A 24,499-nucleotide genomic window follows, 5' to 3' on the forward strand; every position below is an offset into this window, starting at 1 on the left:
AGGACAGGCCATCATCAGGTGATCCATCCTCTGTTGTCCACTCCCAGCTTCTGGCAGTCAGAGAGCTAGGGACACCCAGAGCATGGTTTTGCATCCCTGCCCATCCTGGCTAATAGCCATTGATGGACCCGTCCTCCATGATCACGGTGATGAACTGGTGAGGTGACGCCATCCTGAATGGGAAGGGAAGAGGCAGCGGGGGAGTTCAGCCATGGGGAACAGGAGGCCGGGTGGGGAACAAGAGGGGCGGTGCATTTTGGGGAATGAGCAGGGAAGCAAGGTGGGGTCGTGAGGCATGAGAGGGGAGGTAAGACCAGGCAATGGGGAATGGGAGAGGAGGTGGGGCCAGGCGATGGGGACATGGGTTCGACTTGTGAGGAAGGAGGCGGTTGTCCCCACGACCCATGGGACTCGGGGATGGTGGTGCCTCCCACTGGGGCTCGGCCAGTCCAGCTCATCCCAGTGCTGGCCAGGTTTTCCTGTGGTAATCGTTCCTTAGCCAGGCTCTGAAATCTCCTCTCGGTTCCTTCCCATTGAGCGGCTGGGCACAATGGCGCATGGTGTGGATGGCTTCCGAGCAGGGCCAGGGTACAGCAGCTCTCGTCAGAGTGGAGACGGCTGAGGGAAAAGGAGATGGGAGAGGGCGGAAAGTTTCTGTTGGACAGGGTTCAGAAGGCTCTGTGCCGCGGGAGAGACTAGCGGGGAAAGAAAACAGTGCGAGGAGGGGAAAGTGCTGACTCCAAAAGGCAGCCCTGGCATCCCCAGTCAGCCACTCTCAGCAGCCACCTGCAGCTGGAATAGCAAGTGGGCTGCCTTGCCGGAGCTGGCACACATGCCTAGTGAGGAGAGATCTACCTTGGACAGAGGGTGAGGGGGACTTTCCACAGGGGAAGGAGTAATCAGGGCCCAATGATTTGAATTCCCCAGCTCATTGCCCCACCCTCACCTCCTCCTGTCCCCATCCCAGCTCAGTTTAACGGGGAATTATCTGCTTTGTCTAGAATATTTAAAGCCCCCATAGGATTCTCTAGCAGGGCCAGAATTCTCGGTTATACTCGGTAGGGCTTTGCCAGTGGGGGAATCTGAGAACCAATGTCCAGTGTGTTTCCACAGCTCCCCTTTGGAGTTTTCAGCTCACAAGTCACGTCACATTCCCAGATCCTTCCCCCCACCTTTTCTGCGTCTTAATTCTTCATTGAGCAACTGCATTTGAAGGCGAGGTGATTCCCCTCTATGCCTGACAGAGCTGTCTCATCTCATAAAGATTCTAATCTCTCCTGAGGAGCCCCGGTCAACCAGTCAAGCATGAGCCTGGCCCAAATGAAAGGCAAAAATTGAAGAAGGCTCATATCGGACCTTAAATTAGCTACGAGCATCAATGTAAATTTCTCATCTCCAAGGGGAAACCTGGTACAGTAGAACCTCAGAGTTACAAAGACCTCGGGAATGGAGGTTCTTCATAACTCTGAAATGTTCGTGACTCTGAACAAAACATTATGGGTGTTCTTTTAAAAGTTTACAACGGAACGTTGACTTAACACAGCTTTGAAACTTTACAATGCAAAAGAAAAATGCTGTTTTCCCTTTCTGGTTTTAGTAGTTTACATTTAACACAGTACCGTACTGTATTTGCTTTTTGTTTTGGTCTTTGCTGTTGCCTGAATGTGTCCTTCCAGTTCCAAATGAGGTGTGTGGTGAGCGGTCAGTTTGTAACTCTGGCATTCATAAGGCTGAAGTTCTACCGTATATAGATCTCACTGATTAACAAAACATTCTCATTCTCTCTTTCACACACACACAGTTCAATTCAAAATCATCAAGTCAATCAGACTAAAACTAGCATTACAGGTGGTATGTCCCTGCCTTGAGATGCTCTGTGTGTGCTGCTAGAAAGACTCCCGGTGTTCAAAGCACTAAACTCTTTATAGTTCAGAAGTCTATCTATGGTATTTCTAAAGAGCCCATAATTAAGTTTAGACTTCAGCAATTTCACTTCCCATTTTCAATATCACTTAGTTCCGTCCCCACCCAACCACCCTTTTAGATTTTTCAGACCAAAGAGACCAAGCTGGGGGAAAAAACACCAAATTATCTACATATTTTACCCTCTATGTATGCTGCCCACCATGTTGGGTATGTGCTGCTGCTCTGGGCTCTGTATGGCCATCAGAGCTTGCACCCTCCCTCTGTTACACGTATACCTCGGTCATAAACCCTGCATTGGTCCCAGGCATACAAGTGCCTGAACTTCATCGCAAACTCCCCCACTATGGCTGAGTTCTAGCCCCAGCAGTGTTGCACCATGCCCCCACTCATGGTTTTACTGGAGCAAAGAACAGGACCAGCAGCAAAGCGGTCTAGTAGAAGACATCCTCTCCCACCCACCCACACCTCCCACCAGCGAGAATTGCTTTTGTTGTTGTCACTGGGTCAAATTCATCCTAGCCTCCTACAAGTCACTCGGGTTACCCCAGAGCCGGGCCCTCAGTGAGGCAGGATAGAAAGCAGACACTGAGTCCATCTCTTCCCCTCTTGAAGGCTGACAAGTTGCTGCTGAGAGGCTGTCTGCTCCTGGAGGCCTTATCAGCTGGGGACTACCATGGCTGATCTCCACGTGTGAGGAGCTTGTTGACAGCCCCTGGGAGAGCTAGGGGCATGAAGGGGACGGAGAAGAGAGCAAAGGGGTGGCACCTTCCCAGCTGGTTATTTCTAGGCAATCAGAAATGCACTTCGCTTGTGCCCGCCCAGGCGGATCCCCCAGTTATTCATGCTGGAGCCCGGTCACTCCAACTCGCGTTTAAAGTAGCTCATTTTAGTGCCGGTGGAAGGAGCTGGAGGGCCGACTGCCGGCAATCCACACAGATGTTAAGGTCAAGGCAGCTGGGAAAGTTTTCACCACACGTGCCTGCCTCATCCTGACCCGACGGCATTAGCTGTAGGTGTGTGAAGGACGCTCAGGCTCCATGGCCCAGTCAGTCCTTAGCCCCTCTGTTTAGGTGGCCACTTAGTGTCGATGGCAGGTTGGCTTTTGTGTCCAGTTCAGACTAGACCGGGACCCTTCTGATCATTTCTTAGAAGGCATCCCTGCCACTGAGTCATGGTTTTGGATCATGAGGCCTGGCCTGGCTTCAGACCACTGGTATTGCTGTGAAACATCGCCAGCCTGCCATTCAAGTGGCAGATGGCACTAGCTGAGCATCAGTTTCCTCATGTCGCTAGGTGTTCTCGTTCACTCTTGTCTACACTAGGGAATTCTATTGGTGCAGCACGTTCTGAATAAACTCCATTGATGCATCATACACTACTGTGTGCATAGTCGCACAACCACAGTGGTTATGCCAATATAAGCTTCCTCACATTTGTTCCACATCTCTGCACTGCACTATACAGATTATAGCTCATTGCATTATGGGTAGGTACCCCAGGATTACTGGCTCTGCTCCCAGACATGATGCATTCTTGACAATTTTTGCACTGAATGTGTGTTACCTTCCAGAGAACTGTGGGAAGTGTGGTCAAACTCCCACAATCCTCTGGGGGTAACCCAGAACTCTCCAGGGCCAGAGCCAGTCTTCACAGGATGGAAGTGGTCCAGAGGCTGCTGGGATCCTGGCCATCGTTGGGGCAGAGAAGCAGAGTCTAGTTTTGGTCTAGGAGGTAGGGTGCCACTGGGGTCTCTCACTCGGGCTGGCTGGGAAATGATTTTCCCACCCCGCAAGAACTTGTAATATTTTGCAGTTGTTTCCTGTCCCAAATCGTGAGGAAAAGTCAAAACCTCGACATTTTTCATAAAGAAACAAAATGTTTTGACTGACCCAGACCAAAAACCTTTCAGCTCTTTGGTTTAACGTCCAAACATTTTAACCTTGCCCCCCTCCCTTTTTTAAGTACGAATTTACCAAAAATTTGAAACAAAGTCATATTCACTGGGGAAAAAAAAAATCAGACCTTTCTGGTTCAACAAGCTCAAAAAAATGTTGTTATCCAAGAATGTTTCGAGCAGGGTGTTTTGTTGAACTTGTCTCTGTTTTGGGAACACTTTCAGTTTCCATGAATTGGCATTTACTGGCAAAAAAACATTCATCAAGAAGCTCCTGAACAGTTCTCTCTCTTCCCTGGCCCTTCTCTTGTTGCCTTTGTTTTTTGCTTTCATTTTTCTCTACAACATTCTGAATAATACACAATCTCTGCCCTCTCCAGCCAATCTTCGAAAGCCAAAGGAGGAGAAGGCTATGTAGGTACAAAGGGTTTTTTGTTTCCTAGCACCAATTAGCTTGTCAGTCTATTAATAATAATTACGCTTCTATAGCACCCCCTCCATCTGAGGATCTCAAAGCATTTTACACTTGTTGAGAAGTATTATTATCCTTATTTCACAGATGGGGAAACTGAGGCACAGAGGAATAAGGGAACAATTTGTTCAAGCCATTTGGACTAGAATGCCACTCTCTCAACTCTGTTACAGGGCTTTAGCCACTACAGCCTTAACTAACGCAATCTCTTCCTACCAAACCGAATAGTGTCACAGTGCTGCCAACTCCTGTGATTTTATTGTGAGGCGCACAATAGTTAACTTTTTTCCAGAAATCACCAGCTCCTGGAAATAACTGATTATGAGAGAATCTCAGGTGGTTTTTAAAAGAAGTTTCTCACTCCTGTGGTTGTGAAGAAAAGCTTAAAACATGGCCCAATTGTGCCCAGAAGGTTTAAAAAAAACAAAAAAATCACAATTCAGGCAGAATGAGATTTTTCAAAATAATAAATGTTGGGTTCATTTTATTTTCCTTCTGGTGGGTTTTGGGTCTTTTTTTTTTTTTTTTTTTAACACTTGATGCTGACGACACTGCAAAGGGAGAGAGACTAAAGCAGAGCTGGATCCAAACTGGAAAAACAGGTCAGGACCAGAATTTGGGGGAGTTCTCTATGCAATGACAATGCCCCCAACTTTGGAGTCATTTGACTGAGGCTCCAGTTCTGAACCCCATGTTCTACGCTCATTCCGGCAATCAAGCACCACTGCAGAGCTGAGCAAATATTGTGGGTCAGGGAACAATGGACAAGAACCTTTCCCTGAATTGCTAAACTCAACCATGAGGCTTGAAAATGTTTAGATCATTTCCTCCCCCACTTTCCCAGGTCCAACCAACTGCAGTTTTTCATCAGGTGCATAGGCTCTGTGAATGTGGGTGTATTTCTACTGTTGTTTTGGGGGCCAGCTATCAAAAGACATGCCAAACAGAGATTCTTCAGGCCGTTTAGGAACTACCAAATGTCTAGTGGTTAGAGGAGGGGACTACAGGCCAAGACCCCTGGATCTTTGTATTTGAGTGAAGTTCTGTTAAGAGCATTTGCCGCTCTGGGAGTTGGTTTCCCCATGGACCAAGCAGAAATAACAGGGCTTACCTCCAGTGGGGTAGCAAAGCTAATGAGACCCTCAGATGAAAACTCAGTAGAGGGCCAGGGTGCCTCCCCCAGGAAGGAGTGGGATTCCAGGCGCCCCTAGAACATAGTGTGTTTCACGTCTGCTTGTCACAGGGTGAGCTGGTCTTTGAAGATGGTTGAGGTCATCAGCTGCACCTGTGCCACATTTGACTGGCTTCCTCAGCTGGAAGCAATGAGCAAAGCCTTTGCACCAGGCACCATATGGCTAGGAGAGGGGGCTTGCTGGAACCTGGTCGAGAAAATAGGGAGCAGGCAAGTCAGCAGAGACTGTAGGAGGCCCCAGGTCCTGGAAGGGGGCTTGAGGGATCCCCTGGGACTGTCATCCCTGAATCTGGATGGATGGAATGGCTCAGGACCAACACACCCATCGACCAATGGTCTCTAGTCACTGCCCTGAGCAGAAAGGGGGAAACCAAGGCTGTGACCCAGCCCAGATGCACCAAGTCCTGACTAGGAAGTGGGACCCCACCCTCCAGTTCCTGGCCAGGCAGCAAGCTTTCCAACTTGCCTAGCTGCCTCTGGGCTGCCAGTCTCCTGCTCCAGAGGTTTTGAGATGATTCCGAGGTGCATTAGGAGTTTATCCAAGGATTTCCCTCCATCCTTTAGACAACTCAGGGCCTGGCTTTCGTTTTCTAGCAGGGCAAGAGGAACAAGACCCAGACCAGAATCCAGCCTCCATGCCAAAGAGCCCTGGCTAGTGGGTATGGCTGAGGAATCCAGGGGTTAGCTGCACAAATGGCGGCGCTCTACGGGTCGGTCTACGCTGTCCTCTCCTTGTGGTAGTGTGTAGAGTACATACACCCCTTCCCCCCACCCCCAGCATGGGTATCAACAGCAGTGTACACTGCTTAGGGAAGTACAGACAGGGCAGAATGTTAGGGTATGTATCCTACAGGCCTCGCAACACACCCAAGCTGTGCCTCCCACGTTTATACCGCTGTTTTACATATATTACATAGTCCAGCCTTGAGGGAGGGGCCTGGACTTGATGACCTATTGAGGTCCCTTCCAGTCCTCCACTTCTATAATTCTCCTCTATGATTTTTACATCCCGCGGCCGCAGCCTTTCACCGCTGCCTTCCCTGGGCCGGGGCCTTTCACCGCTGCGTGAAGCTACACACCGCAGTATGGCCACAGCCTGCTTTTCATGGCGGTGGGCAGCTGCACAGACCCTACTCACCACCACCTGGGCGTGCTCAGTGTAGGGCTATCAGACGTGCCAAGACCATGGGTCACCAGTAGGGTTAACCTTAAGGGGGGGCCCTAAGGGCTTTACCACGGCTGTTGCTGAGGGAGGCATTTCCGTCTAGGTGAGCAATCGTACACCACGGAACAACGCTGAACGCACTTGCAAAGGAAATGCAAGGCAGCAGCAAGAGGCAGCCAGGGGAGTATTTGTTCATCTGCCGTTGTTTTAGTTGCAACACTCCGAATGTTTCCTCTTGTGCTAGTATCCCTGCAGGAACAATGAGGCATCTGTGCATCTGCCAAGGGCGGGCACAAAGGCTCGTACACGAACTGTGTCTGACACAACTGGTTTCCGTAGCCAGGGCCCCAGGTGCAGAGGGGTTTCCCCTTTGAGACCGCCAGACTGCATTTTGTGTGCAATCGTTACAACGCTGTTCCCCTCCTCGCTCTCGGTAGCGCCTTCAGAGCCCTACACGCTGCTGACTCGGGGGCTTTCCAGGGAAGACGCAGAGGGGACCAGGCCTGAGGGGCGGGGTGTATTGGGAGTGGGGGGTGCCCCTTCCAGCTGGACAGACACGTCAAATCAGCCTTTCCTCTTGGTTGCCCTCCTGGCCCCATCAGGGCAGCTGAGTAGGGAGACCTGACCCTCTTAACTGCATACAAAATTGCCCACCCTAACATCACCCCTGCAGCCCCTCCTGCACTTGCCTATGCACCCCTCACAGGCCCACAGGCCTCTAAAGCTAATTTCCATCAGGCATTGTTCTAAGGAAGGTAGACACTGGCTGAGAGACTAGAACAGTCATTTTTCCTTTTAGAAGCTTGGCATTGTGAACCCTAAGGGTACGTCTACACCGCGGCACAGCTACGGCTGGCCTGGGGCAGCTGACTTGGACCAGCCGCGGGTATTTAATTGCAATGTAGACGTACCGTAAGTGGCTAATCCACCTCGGTTCTGACCGTATTGCACTGCTGCTATTCCAGTCCTGGCGTCCCCCACCCAGCTCTGACAGCGCCGCAGTCCTAGAGTTAGCTGGAGCGGAGACGAGTCGGGTGGTAGAGACAAATGTCCCCTCTGCTCTGGAATGAGGCCAGCGAACTGATATTCAGTTATTCCCTCCGCATGATTTGCCGCGAGGCCGCGTGCAGCAACCCTATGAGAGAAGGCTTAAAGAAACAGCTGAGCATGGAGTCAGCCTGTCCATTTATTTATCCGCGGCAGCTTGGCTTCAATACAGCATGAGGTTTCTTTGCTTTGCCCAGCTTCCCAGCTGAGATGAAAGGAGATCAGAAAGACGCATCTAAGGTCACACAGCGTGTTGGCGGCTCAGCTGGGACTGGAGTCTAGGTTTGTGCCTGCCTGCCAGCCCGTTTCACTACCCACTAGACCACATGACCTCACTGCATAGCGCAGTGTCAGCCAAGCATTGGATTCCCACATTGGCGAGAGACAAGCGCTCAAAGACAGAAGTCCCATTGTGTGCTAAAATGCTTAGATCTGTTAGGCCAGCATCAGCCTCCAGAACTGGGTGTTATTTAAACCAGTCCAGCTAGCAGAACCCGAGGCCGTCTGTAATCACTAGCATCAGGAACTTGAGCCCGTGGAAAAGACCTGTTGGGTCACCCCCCATCCATCCCTCTGCTACGCCACCCTCGTTCCCCCATCACGTCTCAACCTTGCCTTAAATATCCTGCTCACCTCTGCCCCTAACATATATCTCACGACAACTATTTTAGTACCTGGACAGACAGATGGCCACCAACTCCTTGTGGTTCATATCCTCTGCGTTCTAAGCATTCGTAGCGTCCATGGTGCCTGTAAGCTGAGAGTCCAAGTTATTTCCTCTTAGGCAGTCCCCACTGCACTTTGTATGCCCTATAGCCATCTTCCCTTTTTGCTGATGGCCTGTAAAAGATCCACTGCATTGTTGGCACTAAACATATGAATAGGGTAATCTCAAGTGCTTTGTCTAATCCAGTTTTCATTAACTCAAGCAAATGAGTTTCCATCACTTCCCCACTTTAATAGTCTTACCTGCTAGGGGTCTATGTTACTGCTATCCAAAAAGAGTTTCTTTTTTAAATTTAGGCTGTGACTTGGAGCATATAACTTCCCTGTAGCTAGAGCTGTGCATTTATCTCTCCATGGGGCTAGGTAAGGGTGAAATACCCTTCTGTGTGGAGACTCAACACAAGGCCTTCAAATAGACAAGTGGTGCATATGTCTAGTGCTGATCCCCTCTACGCAGGGGTGAATTTCACCCATCCATCCACGTTAGAGTTGGAAGGTGACTTAGATGTGCTCCCTCAGGGCACTGAGGCATCCCCATCACCCCACTTCACGGGTTAGCTGATCTTGGGTCCAGACAGGTAGGAACAAGTGCCTGCTTCGTGTTTGGAAACCAATTTGAGATGCATGGAGGAAAAGTGCCCAGTATTGCAATTACTCCCCGCAGCAGATGGACCAGGACTAGGTGGAACTGACTCCATCCCCACAATGATCTGGCCAGCCTGAGGGATGTTGCACTTTGCTGTCGAGATAGCCCAGCAGTAGAGCTGGTTGAACATTTTCCAAGAGAACAGTTTTCCATTGGAAAATGTTTGCGGGAACAGATTGAAAAATACCATGATCTGGCTGTTGTTCTAGGTGCAGGGACTATCTTGGGGAAGAGGTGTGGGTTGGGGGGTAGATGAGTAGGCAGTGAGATGCCAGATCTGAGATTAGGTTGCAGGGCAGAGTTGGTTAGGGCATTGCTGGCAAGGTTGAGAAGTGATGGAGGGAATAAGTGTGGGGCATTGTCAAAACAGAATTTTTAAATGTTAAGAAAATGTTGACTTTTTGTTCTGATTTGGGATGAAAAGAAATTTCAAAATGTGACAATGTCCCAGAATGAAAATTCGGAGTTTTGAGCAGCTCTAATCAGCAGCCAGTTATTACACACAAGCACTCCGGAGCAAAGAGAGAGCTGGGAAAGTGTTGTGACTTTGAGGGGTGTCTGTGAGTCACCCCATCTCTTCGGACTATTCTAGCAGTTGTGCACCTTACAGACCACCTCTTTGCTGAGGACTGGGTCTAATGTCAGTATTGCCAACTCTCACAATTTGACCGTCAGACTCTAAGAAAAGCATCAAATCTCATAAGTCCCAGCTCCTGGAATCCTGTGATTACATGAACATTTCAGTTTTCATTTAATGAAAGAAAAATAAGTTTCAAGTCTTTGCAATTACAGGGGAAAACTCAAAAATGTGACATCTACCAGCTCAAAAACCAGAAGCAAATAAAAAGAACCTCACATTTATTGCTTGTACAATCTCATTGTTTTAGTGACCATCCCATGATTTTTTGGGAGGCTGAATCATGGTTTTTGAACGTTTGGGGCTGACAATACCACTAATGGCATATTCTAACCCTCTACAGCAGGATAGGGGGCGGGAGGGAGGGGAGAAATAATCACACAGACACCAAACCTTTATGATTTTTTTTATTCACATGTTTTAAAATACAATATGAAATAAGGCTACAGTATATAAAAAAACTCTCCAGCAAAATGATGTGCCAGCATCAGCAATTAAAACAAAAACAAACCCCTCCTTTAAGAATCCAAGGTAGGAGGGGAGATTTTTGTATTCTTTTTCTTTTTAAAAAAAACAACCCCAAACATACACAGACACACACACACATCGCTACATCTCTAAGCTACCTCAGTTCAGTTTAAAAAAAAAAAAGCACCTGCTTTTTCCTTTTTTTTAATCTTGCTTTTAAATTTTTTTTTCACTTTTAAAAAATATAAATTATATGAAAATACAAGTTGGAAAATAGTTGAACAGCATAATATAACAATCTTTTTTTTTTCCTCTTCTATGTTTATCAGCTTAAAAAAAAAAATCCCATGTGTAAAAACAAAACAAAACAAAAAGACATATTCTTTTACTGAGGCAGTTATTTCCTGGAGATATTCCATTATAACACATATGCATACATATATTTAACGTGTATTCAAAACTCTTTGGAATGTAGACAATAGCTCAACTGACGTTCTATAGACCCCATCAGAGGGACGCATGCCAAGGAAAGCAAATTTGCAGTGTTGAGAATGGAAAGAAACTTAACAAACTCTAATAACCCCATAGAGGTCACCTCCCAAATGGCGATGCCCAAAAAAGCAGGGATTTGGATGTGTGCAAAATTTCAGATGCTTATTGGGACCATTTTTTTGTCTTGACATTGGGCTGGAAATCTCCTGAGAGAAGGTTAAACCTTAGGACAATGATGGCTCATCATAGAAATGTAGGGCTCTAAGAGACCTCAAGAGTTCATCTAGGCCAGCTCCCTGTGCTGAGGCACGACTAAAGAAACTTAGACCATCCCTGGCAGGTGTTTGTTTAACCTGTTTTTGAAAACCTCCAATGACAGGGATTCCACAACCTCCCCTGGAAGCCTATTCCAGAACTTAACTACCTTTAGCGTTGGAAACATCTTCCTAATATCTAACCTAAATCTCCCTTGCTGCCGATTAAAGTCCATTACTTCTTGTCCTATCTTCAGCGGACATAGAGAACAATTGCTCACCATGCTCTTTATAACAGCCCTAAGCATATTTGAAGACAATTATCAGGTCCATGCCCACTCAATTTTTTCTCAAAACCATGGTATAATCTGGTTCTTGTCCTGTTCAGATATATCTCAAGAGTGGACTCCCACAGATTGATAATATTCTTCTTCTGGGCAGAATCTAGCAGTGTAATAAAGTGTGAAAATATTGATGCACACACAAATGTACAGGTGACTGTGTATCACTTTTTGTGTATGTGTGTATTAGAATCAGCTACGCATAGACAGAGAGAGATGGGCAACTACTATAATGAAAAAATGTCTGTAAATATTTGTTCACATTTTTTAAATCCATTAGCTTTGACTGAGCTCCCTTTTCATGAGCTTTCCAATGCACGGTTTTACTGGAAGGAAGCCAGTTTTAACCAAACGCTGCAGAATAGTCCCAACAAACAAACTTTGAATTCCTGATCACAAGTATTCAACGCTACAAAGAATCCTGCCTCAGCGTGGGAGGATGGACTAGCTGACTTCTTGAAGTACCTTGACGAACTACACGCATAGAACTGGACTCATCCAGTTGGAAAAACAGGGCCATATCATGTGACTTGAGTGCTCAAGCACCACATGTTGGAGATGAAATACTCGCAATGAACCGAGAGATCAAGAATTAGTCATAAAAAATATTTGGAATCAATTAAGAGATCGGAGAAATTCCAGAACAAAAGACAAAATGAACTGAATTAAATCTGATTTTACCATTCACCCAGGATGCAATTCATCCCAGTCCTAAGGGGCCAACACAAGAGCTAGATCCAGTTTAACCCATCAAAATAGGACTTGTGCTGGATCTTTGCCCAGAGGTGAAGTGCAACCCCAGTGCATGCTCTCTTTCACACACACTATAGAGATGTTGCGTGTATGTAGGTTAACCAAACTTTTTTCACACCTCATAAAAGATGCAGTTGAAGGTTTAGGTGGAGGCACATATTTGGCCTTAACGTTTCTCAATCTGGGTCACACATCTCTGTTCAATAGTCAACATGCATTTTTTTAAAAAAAATCTGCTCATTTCCAGTGTATAAACAGCACACTGTGCTTTTTTTGACAGTCTCTAGCCTAGAAGGGAGGGGGAAAGAGCAAAGTGTGGGTCAAGTCGCTACATGTCACGAAGGCTATTCTGTCTGTTGGTTGTTGCATTTACATGCAGATTGCAATCTAGGTGGCAAATGGTGGTTGGTAAACTTGGCTAAGCACTGACAGAGGCACATTGGCAAAGATGGAGCCATTCCCTTATAGATAGCAGCCTTTATAGATAGCTTTGAAAACACATCACTGCACTTTATGGAAACAGACTGTCTTGGGCAGAAACAGCTTAATACACAAAATCTGCCCATGGTCAACCCTAATGGAATGAATGACTTGATCAGGTCTGGCAGAAATATTGGGGTCAGCAGCTGAACCCAAGTTCTGTGCTGTGACTAACCCCAGCGGCAGACACTTGCTGCGTGGGTTAGAAGGCAGAATGAGGGCTGGAATGGTGGGGCATCTGGAGTGATCCTGAAATACAAGGGATGATTCAAGGCCTGGCTACAAACCTCCCACAACTGACACTGTAAAACGTCAACCTTCCTGTGGTTCTATGGAACGTATAAAACCCTAAACGCCTAGGAGAATTGTGTTACCAGTTGAGAACTGAACTGCTCCATCTAAAGAGTCACGGGCTTCTATCCTGGTTTTATTTGGGACAAGTGTATTTTGCTGGAATTACCTCTGCCTTGGGTGGTTCTCTGCCTCCCTGGAAAAAAAAAGAGTCTGAAATCTTCCTCCTCACATATCTCAGAAGCTCTCTGAACTCAGCTATCACCACCTTTATCACTCAAAAGCTCCATCAGCCCACTCAACGTGCATGGAGCAGCATCACACAGCCCTCCCACTACAGTGCAGTCTGTCATACACCACTATGAATCAGTCACCTTCTGGAGGAGCATATTGCTTCATGTAGTCTCTCTTTGCATCTAGTTTCTGGCAAGTAGGAGGAGGACCTGGCCTACAGCCGCACAGCATCAGCGTCTTCCTTTGCTTTCGCCAACGTGATCTGAACTCCAATCCCCTTTTGCATCAGGCCTCATTTCTCACTTCTGCAACCTCTGACCTGTCACAGCTGCCAGTCCCCCTTTGCTGAGGGTTAAAGGCACTGAATGCTCAGGATGCTAGGTGAGAAGGTCTCTTTCAGAAGGCAGATTTCATTCGGTGCCTGCTCCTTTCATCTTCCTTCCATTAGCCTTTCCTTCCGCTCTTTCATTTTCACCAGTCCTCTCTGTATGTATTGTGGGATCATGTCTAGCCCCAGCCATGTACTCTGACACCTGAACTTCCTTTTCTCCATAGCCGCCATCTGCCTTCAACATTCTTGGTTTAAAATGCCCTCCGAATCAGCTTGCTGCATTTCTCCACGTGTTCATTTCTACGCCTACCAGCCTGCTAAACCAGGCTAAGCACTCTGACACACTGGCCCTGAGTGAGTTTCAATCAAAGCTTGCTTAAAAACAAATGCCCTGATAGACACAGGTGTGGAACACATGCAGTTCTTGTAGTGTCCAATGGAAGCTCAGCACCTTTGTGTCAGAGCATCATCTTTCCAAGGAACTCAACTGATAGCCTCCCATTGCTTCCTGTTGACACTGCCCCTCTATACCCCAGAACTCTTGCTACACAGAGATGGGAAAACAGGAAGCAAACTGGATGTTCAGACTAAACACAAGAGTGTTTTTGGCAACTTTTATTCAGAGCCCAGTTCTGCAGACCTGATACATTATCTCCCATTGTTCTGTTTCCCCTGCGTCTCTCTGCCCTCCCACTCTCTGGATTGTTTCACCACAGTGCTTCTGAAATTAGTTCAACTGTTAAATGTTTGAACTGAATATATTTCCTTTAATACTGTCTTTACCGCCCCCAAAAAAGATATTTAAGGTCAAAAGCCCCAACCCTAGAATCCGATCTGTAGGAATCTACCCTTGGGGATCTACCCTTCACCTTGGGATTGATCCAGAATTGAAGTCAATGAGGAGTTGGCCACTAGCTTCAGGTGTCTGTCAAGAGTAACTCCTTTGAAGTCAGTGGAGTTTACCAAGGGCAAGGGAGAGGAGTATCAGTCCCTATGGCTATGTCTACACAGCAAAAAAGACCCACAGCAGCGAGTCTCACATGCTTAACATTAAGCACATGAATGGTCCCTCTCACTTCAATGGGGCTGTCATGTGCTTAAGCACGTGCTTACGAGTTTTGCTGGACTGTATGCTCGGCATCCTGAGGGATCGCTCCCAAGACAGGGAGTCAGGAACCCATCTGTGAGTCTGAGCTTCCATTCTGCATGTGCTTAGAAGGGCTGAACATACAGCACTGAAGGCAATGCTGGTCAAAAATGGAGGGGAAAAATCATCAACAGTTTCAAAATCATTCTTGTTTCACTTTTAGTTTCCCAAAACTTTTCATGGTTTGTTTCCTCACACACTTTTCCATTTTCCCTTCACCACCGACTGTGTTCAAAACAGGAAAATTTCAAAGCTGAACTGTTTTGGTCAGCTTAGTGGTGGCATATTTAAAAAAAAAAAAAAAGAAAAGAAAACCACCTGGCATCTGAAGTGTTAAAAACATTCCTTTTAAAAAGAAGCTTTCTGATTTTGAAAATGATACGTGAAATGTCAGCAGCGTTTTCGATACATCAGAAATTTCAAAATTTTTTTTTTTTTTTAAAGTGTGGCTGTCCTAAAAGGATGTTTTTTGACCCAAAAAAAAATTCCTTTCAGAAATTTCATTCGGCTTTAACAACAAAAAATAAAGCAAAGTGCATGGGACTCAATGCAAGCGCAGAGCATCCTCCCAGAATTTTTGGTGGCCAATTTGGCACTAATTTTCCTTCACATAAGATTCAGAGATCGTAAGTCAGAGCGCTACACTTCTCCAGTGGGGTCTACATAAACTATTTTTTCTTTCTTCACTGTGATAAAACTCTCTGCTGGCATAACAGAAACATACACACACACAATATTGCAAGACTGAGACCATCTTAGAGCTTAAGACTATTTAAAAAAAATACTGGCACAAAATTTAATAAAATAAAATTTTAACAAATAATAATAAAAAAAATCTTGGTCCCTCCTAAAAAAAATCTGTCCTTTGTGTAACAGAAAATAACCGACAGAAAGGCAAAGTAACAAGAACTGTTCTTGTTTTTTTCCTATGTCTTCCCTGCCTGCGAAACAGGAAGTTCCGCCCACCCTTGTTCCTCCCATCAATAAAACAAAACAATTGCATAATCCTTTGGAGTTTTGTCACTTCCTGAATTGTCAGTTTGTTGCACTGGTAACACAGTAATCAAGGGAATCTTTCCATTAATAATTTTTCCAGATGGTATGAGATGGGAAGGGCTTATTTTGATCTTTTTTTTAAGTGAGCTATATTTTTCTGGCTTCCTTAAAACTAAGAAATTCACCCCCAAAACCTCTCTAAGAACATTCAGACAAAAAGTTCCATCTTTCTTCTCCCAACCAAACATTGTCAGATTCATCCAAAAGCCTGGATGAAGCTCCTCCCCTCCTTTCCCCCATCAAAAATGTCAAATTTGAGTTGCTCTTGAAAAAATATATATATATAACAGCAAAAAAAATATTTTTAAGGTCCCATTGAATCTCCAGACTGACACAACATAACCTTCCACACAGTCTGGCTGGTCCAATTCACTCATCAGCATCAGGTTTGACATCCAGCATGGCATGGAGTTCCTCGGGCGTGTAACCTAGAAGGCTCTGCAGGTCACAGACGAAACGATACACGTAGCGTTTGCCTGCCGTCTTATGTATGATGTTCTTGTCGTAATAGTAGCGGAGGCCACGGCTCAGCTTCTCGTAGTTCATCTTGGGCTTGTTTTTCCTCTTGCCCCATCGCCTGGCAACCTGGTAGAGGAGGAGAACAAATGTGAAGGGCACAGACATTAAATATAGACATTAAAATAAACTTCTTCCTCCTGGGTTGATTTGGTGATAAGGGACTGGAAGCCCCTACCACTGGGAGCACTTATAGTGATAGGGAGGAGTTGAGTGTGAGGGTTTGCAGAGGGCCAGCAGATCAAAACCCTCCTGGGTTGCACAGACAGCACCCATGGACTGTGTTGGGGATCATGAAGTGGAATCAGATAAAGACAGAGCACGGAGAAGGGATGAGGGCCTGATCTGTCCATTGAAGTCAATGTAAAGTTCCACCTCTCGTCTCAATTTCTTCAAAATTACTTCAATTTTAAGCTCTTTGGAGCAGTGGCTGTCTTTTTTATATGTACAGCACCCAGCACACTTGGGGCCTGGTCCATGGTTGGTAGCCTCTAGAGCTGTGCAAATACCAGATTATTTCAGCACACTCGCATTTCTGAAAAATTTAGGGAAAACAAAAACAACGAGAGGCCTGTAGCACTGTAAAGACTAACAAATTTAATTTCTGCAGGCATAAGCTTTCATGGCTGCAACCCACTTTCTCAGATGTAAGGAATAGAAATCAGATAGGGGGTATATATATACATCCAAGGGTAAGGAACAACAATGGGGAGGGTAGGTGTTAGCAAAATCCATTCAGTTAGAGTAGATGACGCCTGTTCATAACCATTGATTAGAAGATGAGAATGTGTGAACAGTGACAATTACTGCTTGTAATGAGATAACCATTCCAAGTCTCTATTCATGTATATATATACCCCCTATCTGATTTCTATTTCTTGCATCTGACAAAGTGGGTTGCAGCCCACGAAAGCTTATGCCTGCAGAAATTAAATGTGTTAGTCTTTAAAGTGGTACAGGACTCTCGTTGTTTTTGCTGTATACAGACTAACACAGCTACCCCTCTGGAACTTCTGAGGGAAAACAGTTTCGGGTAAAACTGAAAACAATTTTTTTTTCAACATTGTTGGTTGTTTTTTAAATAAAATTAAAGGACATTTTTAACTGAAAAATGGAAACACTTAATTTTTTCCGGAATTATCTTTCCCGCCGACAGAAACAATTTGGCAAAAATGACACAAAGTCGTGAAGCATTTTGCTGTTGCCGAATCTGCATTTCTCCCCCGCCCCCAAACTTTGGTATGAAATATTTCACCCAGCTTCTAGGTGCTATTGCAATAGAATTAATAATTGATTATTAACAATCAGACTGTAATGCACTCTCTAAAACCATTGATTTTTTCCAGAAAATATCCAGGGACCGACATCCTGCTAACCTTATCCCCTCTACACAGGGTCATACTGTCATGACTCACAGCATCTCAGCCATGAAGAGAGAGAACATAGATTACTCTCCTAAGCATTTTCAATGGTCTCTGTATCTCTGATCAGTTATAATGCACCATACCTCATCTGGGTCCGAGAGCTTGAATTCCCAGCCATCGCCTGTCCAGCTGATAAAGGACTGGCAGGACTTGTCAGTGAGCAGCTCCAGCAGGAACTGCCACAGCTGGATGGGTCCACTCCCTAGGAATGCAAAGAATCCATAAACTGTTAACATCAGGTGAGCCAGGAATGAAGCAGATGCAGATTTCTTTTCATGCCAACTGGAAGACACACACAAGCAGATGGATACAAACCGTGTTGGCTGTTTGTTAGTACAGAGAGCACTGGGAACTGTGACTCTGCTTCTGTTATATGTTCCACCACTGACTCAGATGCCTTCAACTCCCTTTCTCAACTCCTTTGACAAAATTAGGCCCCTTCCTTTTTTCTATATTCTTAGACTGCGGGTCCCTTGGGGAAAAGTCTATGATTTCCTCTGTGTTTGTACATTGGGCCAGGAGCAATAGAAGTCTGATCAGGGATGGGGGCTTTGAATATGACCTTAATATCAATTATTATTAATATGAATCAGTGGAGTTCACTGTATACAAAAACTTCCGACACCTCAGGGGCCTACAGGAGCAGTACAAGTGAAGTGAAGTGAAACTGGCAGTTTGAGAGTTAACTCCTACAGGTAAAGCTGCTTCCTACTGCAGTCAGTTCAACCACTGGAACCTCGCTCTAAGTTACATAATGAGAATTATTTCTTGGCATTAAAATAGGGAGGAATCGTTCTGCCACTGGAGCATCGACTTCCCGTCATTGCTCAGACTCCTACACTATCACCCAGTGCCCCCTGACCTTCCCGTTCTGCTCTTTGGCTGTGCACAGAGATGCAATAAAAGGGACACAGGTATGGAAATTATTTGGCTTCTCTCCAGGACGTGTTGCTGCAGGAACAAACTACATAAACTCGCAGAGAACAAAGATGAGGGAGGCAGCACGGCTGTTGCTGCAAGGAATAGTGATGGCTGGGTGAGTGGGCAGCTGGGAGGAAGGAAGGCATTTCTGATCAGTGCTGTCATAACATAACCCAGAAACACAGGGTAAGCAAAGATGGTCTCACAGGTTAGCATCTTGAATACTTCCAAGATTTAGAACAAGAGCCTCTGCAAGATTGGAGTGTGCAGGCTGACACTAGGGTCTTCTGCACTAAAGGCAGTGAGTGGGTGGTTGTATGTTTTCCAGCAGTGTCCTAGCACACTGAAAATGGAATCCCACCCGGCCATGACATCCTGAAAGCAGCTAGGCCTGAATCCCTTTGTACACTCTGCAGCTTGGAGTCAGCAGAAGAGCGAGCTTGCAATGTCCAACCAACTCCGAGCTGGCCAAAAGCAAATTCCCCAGGTATTGTTCTCATAATGTATCATCATGGATGCAGAGGTGAAGGGTTTGTGTGTGTGAAGCATCCCTTGTTACATATAATTCTCTTTGCCCCAGAACAGATTTTCTAAAGCCTCCTCTAGGGGGCCTCAGCTGTATTTAGCTGAGGCTGGCCAGATAATTTAAAGGCACGGTAATCCCTGTCTATTTGCATTGTATCTTGCCAAGCCTCAGGGCATCTAATTCCTACATGCTTAAGCAGGGCCGATGTGATGCAAAGTACGTAGCATATTGCCCCAAGACAGTGTGGGTTACACACTTTCCAGGCAGGCTTTCACTGGATTAGAGTCACAGACCGAGTGAGTCCTAAATACCGATCTCTTCTTTTTACTCATGTCCCAGCCAAAGCCAAAATGGAAGCCCTCAAGCCAAAACCTGTCTGATTAGCACCTTTCAAATGGGACCACACCTGGAACACTGTGTTCCATTTTGGACAATGCATTTCCAGCAAGCTACTGACACATCTAAGAGGGGCTCAGAAAAAAGCAACAAAAACGATCCAGGGCTTAGAGGGAATAACTTGCAAGAAAAGAATGAAATATGTAAAGCTGGGTTCGGCAAAAATTCAAGTGAACAGAGTAATAATGGCGTTGGGTGTAAGGCGCAAGAAGGGAGAAGAGATACTTAGCTGGCAAAAGGGGTGGCTAATAGAGCAATGGGATGAAGTTACTGGATGACAATTCAGGCTGCCTGTCAGCATACAATTCCTGCTCGTGGGAATCTGAGGATGTGGGATAATCGCCCAAAGGGTGTGATGGATGCCCTATTGCTTTTAGATTCAGAGATTCAAAGACTAGCAGGGATCATTACCATCAGCTAGTCTGACCTCCTGCATAGCCCAGGCCAGAGAACTTCTCCCAAATAATTCCGGTTGGAATTAGTGCAGATCGTTTAGAAGAAACAGCCAAATCTAGATTTAAAAATTGCCAGGGACGGAGACATTTAAAACTATTGGAAACTAGACAAACCGCTAGTAGACAGGGAACAATCCTGCCCACTGAAGAGACAGACTAAATGGGACTTAGTGTGTCTTTTTTGGATCTAGAACAGATGGGCTCAGTTCTGAGCTCACCTCAGTTCTGCCTTGGTGTAACCCCAGTGACTCCAGTGGAGCTACCCCTGATTTACTTAGGTGTGAGACCACAACCAGGCCCTGGGAATGGAGGGTACGTCTACACTGAAAAAACCAAAAATGAAAAAGCCCACCAGGGTAGCAAGTCTAAGAGCCCATGCCTACAGACTCTGGCTCACGCTATAGTGTAACCCTTCCCCCCTCGGGCTGGGCACCGAGACCCAGTCCACCTGGCAAGTGTCAGAGCTCAAGCTCCAGCCTTACTGGAAATGTCTACACTGCTGTTCTTGCACCACAGCATGAGTCTCAGGAGCCCAAGTCTAGGCCCTGACAGTCGCTGCTGTGGGTTTTTTTGGTTTTGGGGTTTTTTTTTTTGCAGTGTAGAGATGAACCCTGATATATTCCTTACTGTCTGCTAGCTCTTCTTTTATGTAAAGGGTATCTCAGTGATTCTGAGACCCTTTATCAGTGGATTGATGTGCAAACCAAATCAGGTTCTTAGTATCTCTTACCCCAAATACGAATGAGAAATACTATGTTCTGCAGGGAAACATGTGAGTAAACTGCCCTCTGTGCAACTTTTCCAAATATTGGGGCCAAGGATTTTGTGGCACACTGTCTATATCTGGCAGGGATTAAGCTTCAACCACATTCCCCAGATCATTACGCTGGGGAAGCTCAGCTCGGGACTCTGCAGCTGTCTGCATTACAATGGGCTGATCCAGGTGCCCCAAACTTTGGGGAGCCAAAACTTCACCACTTGAGCACCTTCCTAACATTCTGAATTACAGCTTGGTGGGGCGCATGACTAGGAGGTTATTTCATCCCTACGTAGTGTTTCAGCAAGGTAATGTGGGTGGATGAACACAAGACAATCCATTTGCTTTGTGCTGCTATTTAGGTCCGACTGAGCCAGGTTCTGTGCCAGCCATTGTCACTGGCGAAGCAGACGTGCTGGGGGTGAAAGAGGCAAGGCAAGTGCAGGTCAGAGCAGAGGGCCTTTACCCCAATGCTCCCATGGAGTAAATCAGAGCAGCCCCTTAGTTGCTCTAACTAATGTCTGTGCAGGTTGACACTGGGATGCAGAGTAGAAAAAAGACCAGTATCTCCAAATCCTGTTGATTTCCCTGAACCTCTGTCAACCCAAAGAATGATGTTTTAAACAGTGGGAACAAAAATGGGAAAATGAAAGGGGCGAAGAGAAAAACACAGCCTGCCTTTGATGCATGTTCCCACGAATGGGAAGGGTTGTCATTAAACATTCATTTAGGGCTAGTCTACACTTAAAACTTAGAGAGGCATAGCTGTATCAGTACAGCTGTGCCGCTGTAAGAGCGCTTGTGTAGCCGTGTTATGTCGACGGGCGAGAGCTCTCCCGCTGACATAACGCTGGCCACACAAGTGCTTATGCCAGCAAAATTGATGTTGCTCAGGGGGGTGTTTTTTTCACGCCCTGAGCAACAAAAGTTTTGCCAGAGCAAGCGCTAGTGTAGACAAGCCTCTAGACAAGTGGCTGACCTGGCATGGCACATCACCAGGTCACAACAGCTTTAATGAACACTTCTGAGGCGTTCCAAGCTTCCAGAGAAAAATTTCTGTAACCTTACGCCAAGTAGCCCAGTGCAATTAGCATGTTCTCCTCGCCCTTTGCTGCCAGCTGGCACGCAGAGGTGTAGGGAAGCCTAGCAATCACTTTATCACTCTAAGCAGCATGGGATCACATGGTGTGGCATGATGCAGGATGCCTTTTCTTTGCAGGAGGGAATGTTGTCCAATGGCTAGTGCAGGGAACTAGTTTTGCTCCACAGGGTCTACTCCTGGCTGCCCATTGGAGGATGAGTAGTCTGATAATGAACGCATTCACTGCCTGGCTAGCAAGCAGACTTCAGCTCATGCGCACACACACACACACACACACACCGAGCCAGAGGGGAAGGCAACAGAAACATAACAGCCTTGCTGCTGCTGGGGTGACACCTTGTTTGAAATGTCAGAGTCAACCGATGCAGGAGGCAGCAGGAACTGACACATGATGCATGTCTGAGCTTGTGTGTCTGAGCACAAGACTGGAGAGCCGGCGTTATCTGGCACCGCCTCTCTTGGTATTTTCATCTCGTTCCTAGCAATGATTACATTGTTCAGGAAGAGAGAGGGCTGTGAGCACTGAGGACATATGCTGAATCGGGCTGTCTCTGAGTTAGAGTGATAGGATCTGGGATGAGAGCCTTGGAGAATGAGGCTCTTATCTTGCCATGGAGCAGGCATTAATAATGGGTGGGATTTTCAAGTGCTCAAGGGAGTTAGGTGCCCTGACTCCTGGAGGCATTTTTGAAAATCCCACCCAGTAATCCTCAGCACTGACACGGCGTTACACTTTTGAAGTGCTGGGTGGTGCAGGCAGCTCAGGAACTCGTGTTTGCTCTCTGTGATCTGTACCTGCGTCTCTCGGAGCACGCAGCACTTTATCCCTCTAGCTGCACATAGCGACCCATTTCCCACACCTTCTGTTCCAGCCTTCCACATCCCGGATCCAGCCAGCCAAGCAGGGTGCCAGTTACCAACCAAGACACCTGGCCCCAGATCTTCCTCTGGCGTAACTCGGCACCGCTCCCATCGAAAGCAGGGGAGCTATGCTGATTCACACGGAGGAGCTGGCCATTGAGGTCTTTAAAAGCCAGTTGCCAGCGGAATAGTAAGAAAAATCATTGAGAAATGAGGTAACTCCAGGCCTGGCTGGAACATACTTCCTGCCTGGTGACACAAGCAGTCTCTGAAATGAAAGCAGATCCCTTTGCTTCTGCCAGTCCTACAATCCCCACCCAGGGGCCAGATTCTCAGCTGGTATAAATCGGTGCAGCTGCATCCCAGATGAGACACGGGCCCAAGGCGAGAGATCCTCTTGGGGCTAAGTGTGGTGAAAGCCAGAGTGGCACCGGCAGAGCCCCCAGCTAAGACGCAGCCCTGCCTGTCGGCAGTCCACTGCACTGCTGACCTCGTGGGGACATCCCCATACAGATATCAGTCTTTAGGCACAGATGCAAGTGCAGTGCAGACACAAAGCTGCCTTTTACGATGGGGTCACTTCAAACACATCCGGGAGCTTTCAGCCGTGCCTGGGGGGGCGGGTTGCTGAACCCACGCATTTTCATATGCGCCCTGGAAAGATGAGAACCTCGCACACACCGCCCCCAAGGCAAGGGCTGAGAATTCTGGGCTGTCCCCTGAGCACAGTCTGATGATGACCTTTGTCCCTGGACGGGCGGGAGGGGGTGCTAAGAATAGAGCCAGTCAGAGGGGGCTCACATGCTAAATGTGACTCACAATGGACGCCCTGTCTCACTTCCCTCACAGCGAAGAGCATTGGGGAGCATCACGCATTAGGAATTCTCGAGCGTCATGGGGAAAATATGCCTCTTAAGCCTGATTATGAAATGCCACTACAGTGGGAACCCTGTCTGAGCAAAGCCTCTCCACAGTGCTCCTGGGCGTGCACTTCATGAGTCCCAGCCAGGTCACCTTTGCAGGTTGCCCCTCTGGCTCTGCCTTCCCATGGGGCTGCTAAGAGGTGGCTTGTTCAGGGCTGAGCGGTGTCCTTATGGCGAGCTGTTTGATGTGATCCTGCTCCAAATAAGGCCAGATGCAGCTGAATGAAAAGGCGTCTCTGGGCTAAGCTCACTGGAGCTTGTTCCCAGGACAAAATGGGAGTCTGCAGTAGCACAGAAGCAGGGCTGGACAGGAGCTAATCATGTCCAATTCCCTTTGTCCTCTGCAATATTCTCTGCTGTGCAGACAGCAGTGCAAGTCCTCTGCACCACTTACATCCTATTTCAGGCTTAGAAGAGGACTCCTGTGGCCCTCAGGATTTGAGCTGGCTCCCTGCACAGGGGAGAATTTCAGCCCTCAGCAGATTCTCCCTCTAAAGCCTCCCACTTGCAGCTGTCCCATCTTGGCCTACGATCTCATCAGGTCTCGCCAGCTAAGAGCAGCTGGGCCTAATCATTCCAACAGGGGAAAATCCAGGTGGACGCAGGAAGCGATGCTGGTGATAAAGTGGGTGCCATACTTCTGGATCAGCGCTGAAGGAAGGAATGCTCCAGTATGGAATTAGGGGCGCTGTGCTGATCCGAGTGCTGGTTTTCAAATGAGATGCAAAACCTAGGCCCAAGACACATTATGCCTGAACGTCCCTGGGCCCTATTGCAAAAGGGTTTGCATTTGCAAACCCAGGGTTTTGGTTTGGGACCATCTCTAGCACTTAATACAATGCAACCCAGCATTTAAACCAAACTCCAGCATGGTCGGTGAATTCTGCTGACCTGAATGCCCCCTGCAGAGTGAAATGAGGGTGGTGCTTCACTGCCTGCCCTGAACTGTTGCTGGGGAGCTTTTAAACAGCTGCTATGGTCCACCCCAGAGGTGGGCACATTTCAGCAGTGTCTGATGTGGTTTCAAATCACTTTGAGATGAAAGCGTCTGTTATAACAATGAAGC

General features: G+C 46.9%; 1 protein-coding gene across 2 annotated transcripts in view; it reads right to left on the reverse strand.

The window, feature by feature from the left end:
- Positions 1-10,249: 10,249 nt before the first annotated feature.
- ETS1 (ETS proto-oncogene 1, transcription factor) overlaps positions 10,250-24,499 on the reverse strand; it is a 104,248-nt gene continuing 89,998 nt past the window's right edge. For both annotated transcript variants that reach the window (XM_067563669.1, XM_067563660.1), the window contains 2 exons: positions 17,576-17,694; positions 10,250-16,137 (listed from right to left, as the gene is read on the reverse strand). In XM_067563669.1, coding sequence (XP_067419770.1) covers positions 15,922-16,137; positions 17,576-17,694 — 335 coding nt within the window. In that variant the 3' untranslated portion in view covers positions 10,250-15,921. The remainder of the gene's footprint in view (positions 16,138-17,575; positions 17,695-24,499) is intronic.

Source organism: Emydura macquarii, unplaced genomic scaffold (assembly GCF_026122565.2).
Source record: "Emydura macquarii macquarii isolate MOO-44397 ecotype Brisbane River unplaced genomic scaffold, CSIRO-AGI_Emac_v2 contig_312, whole genome shotgun sequence".
Taxonomy (NCBI): Eukaryota; Metazoa; Chordata; order Testudines; family Chelidae; genus Emydura; species Emydura macquarii.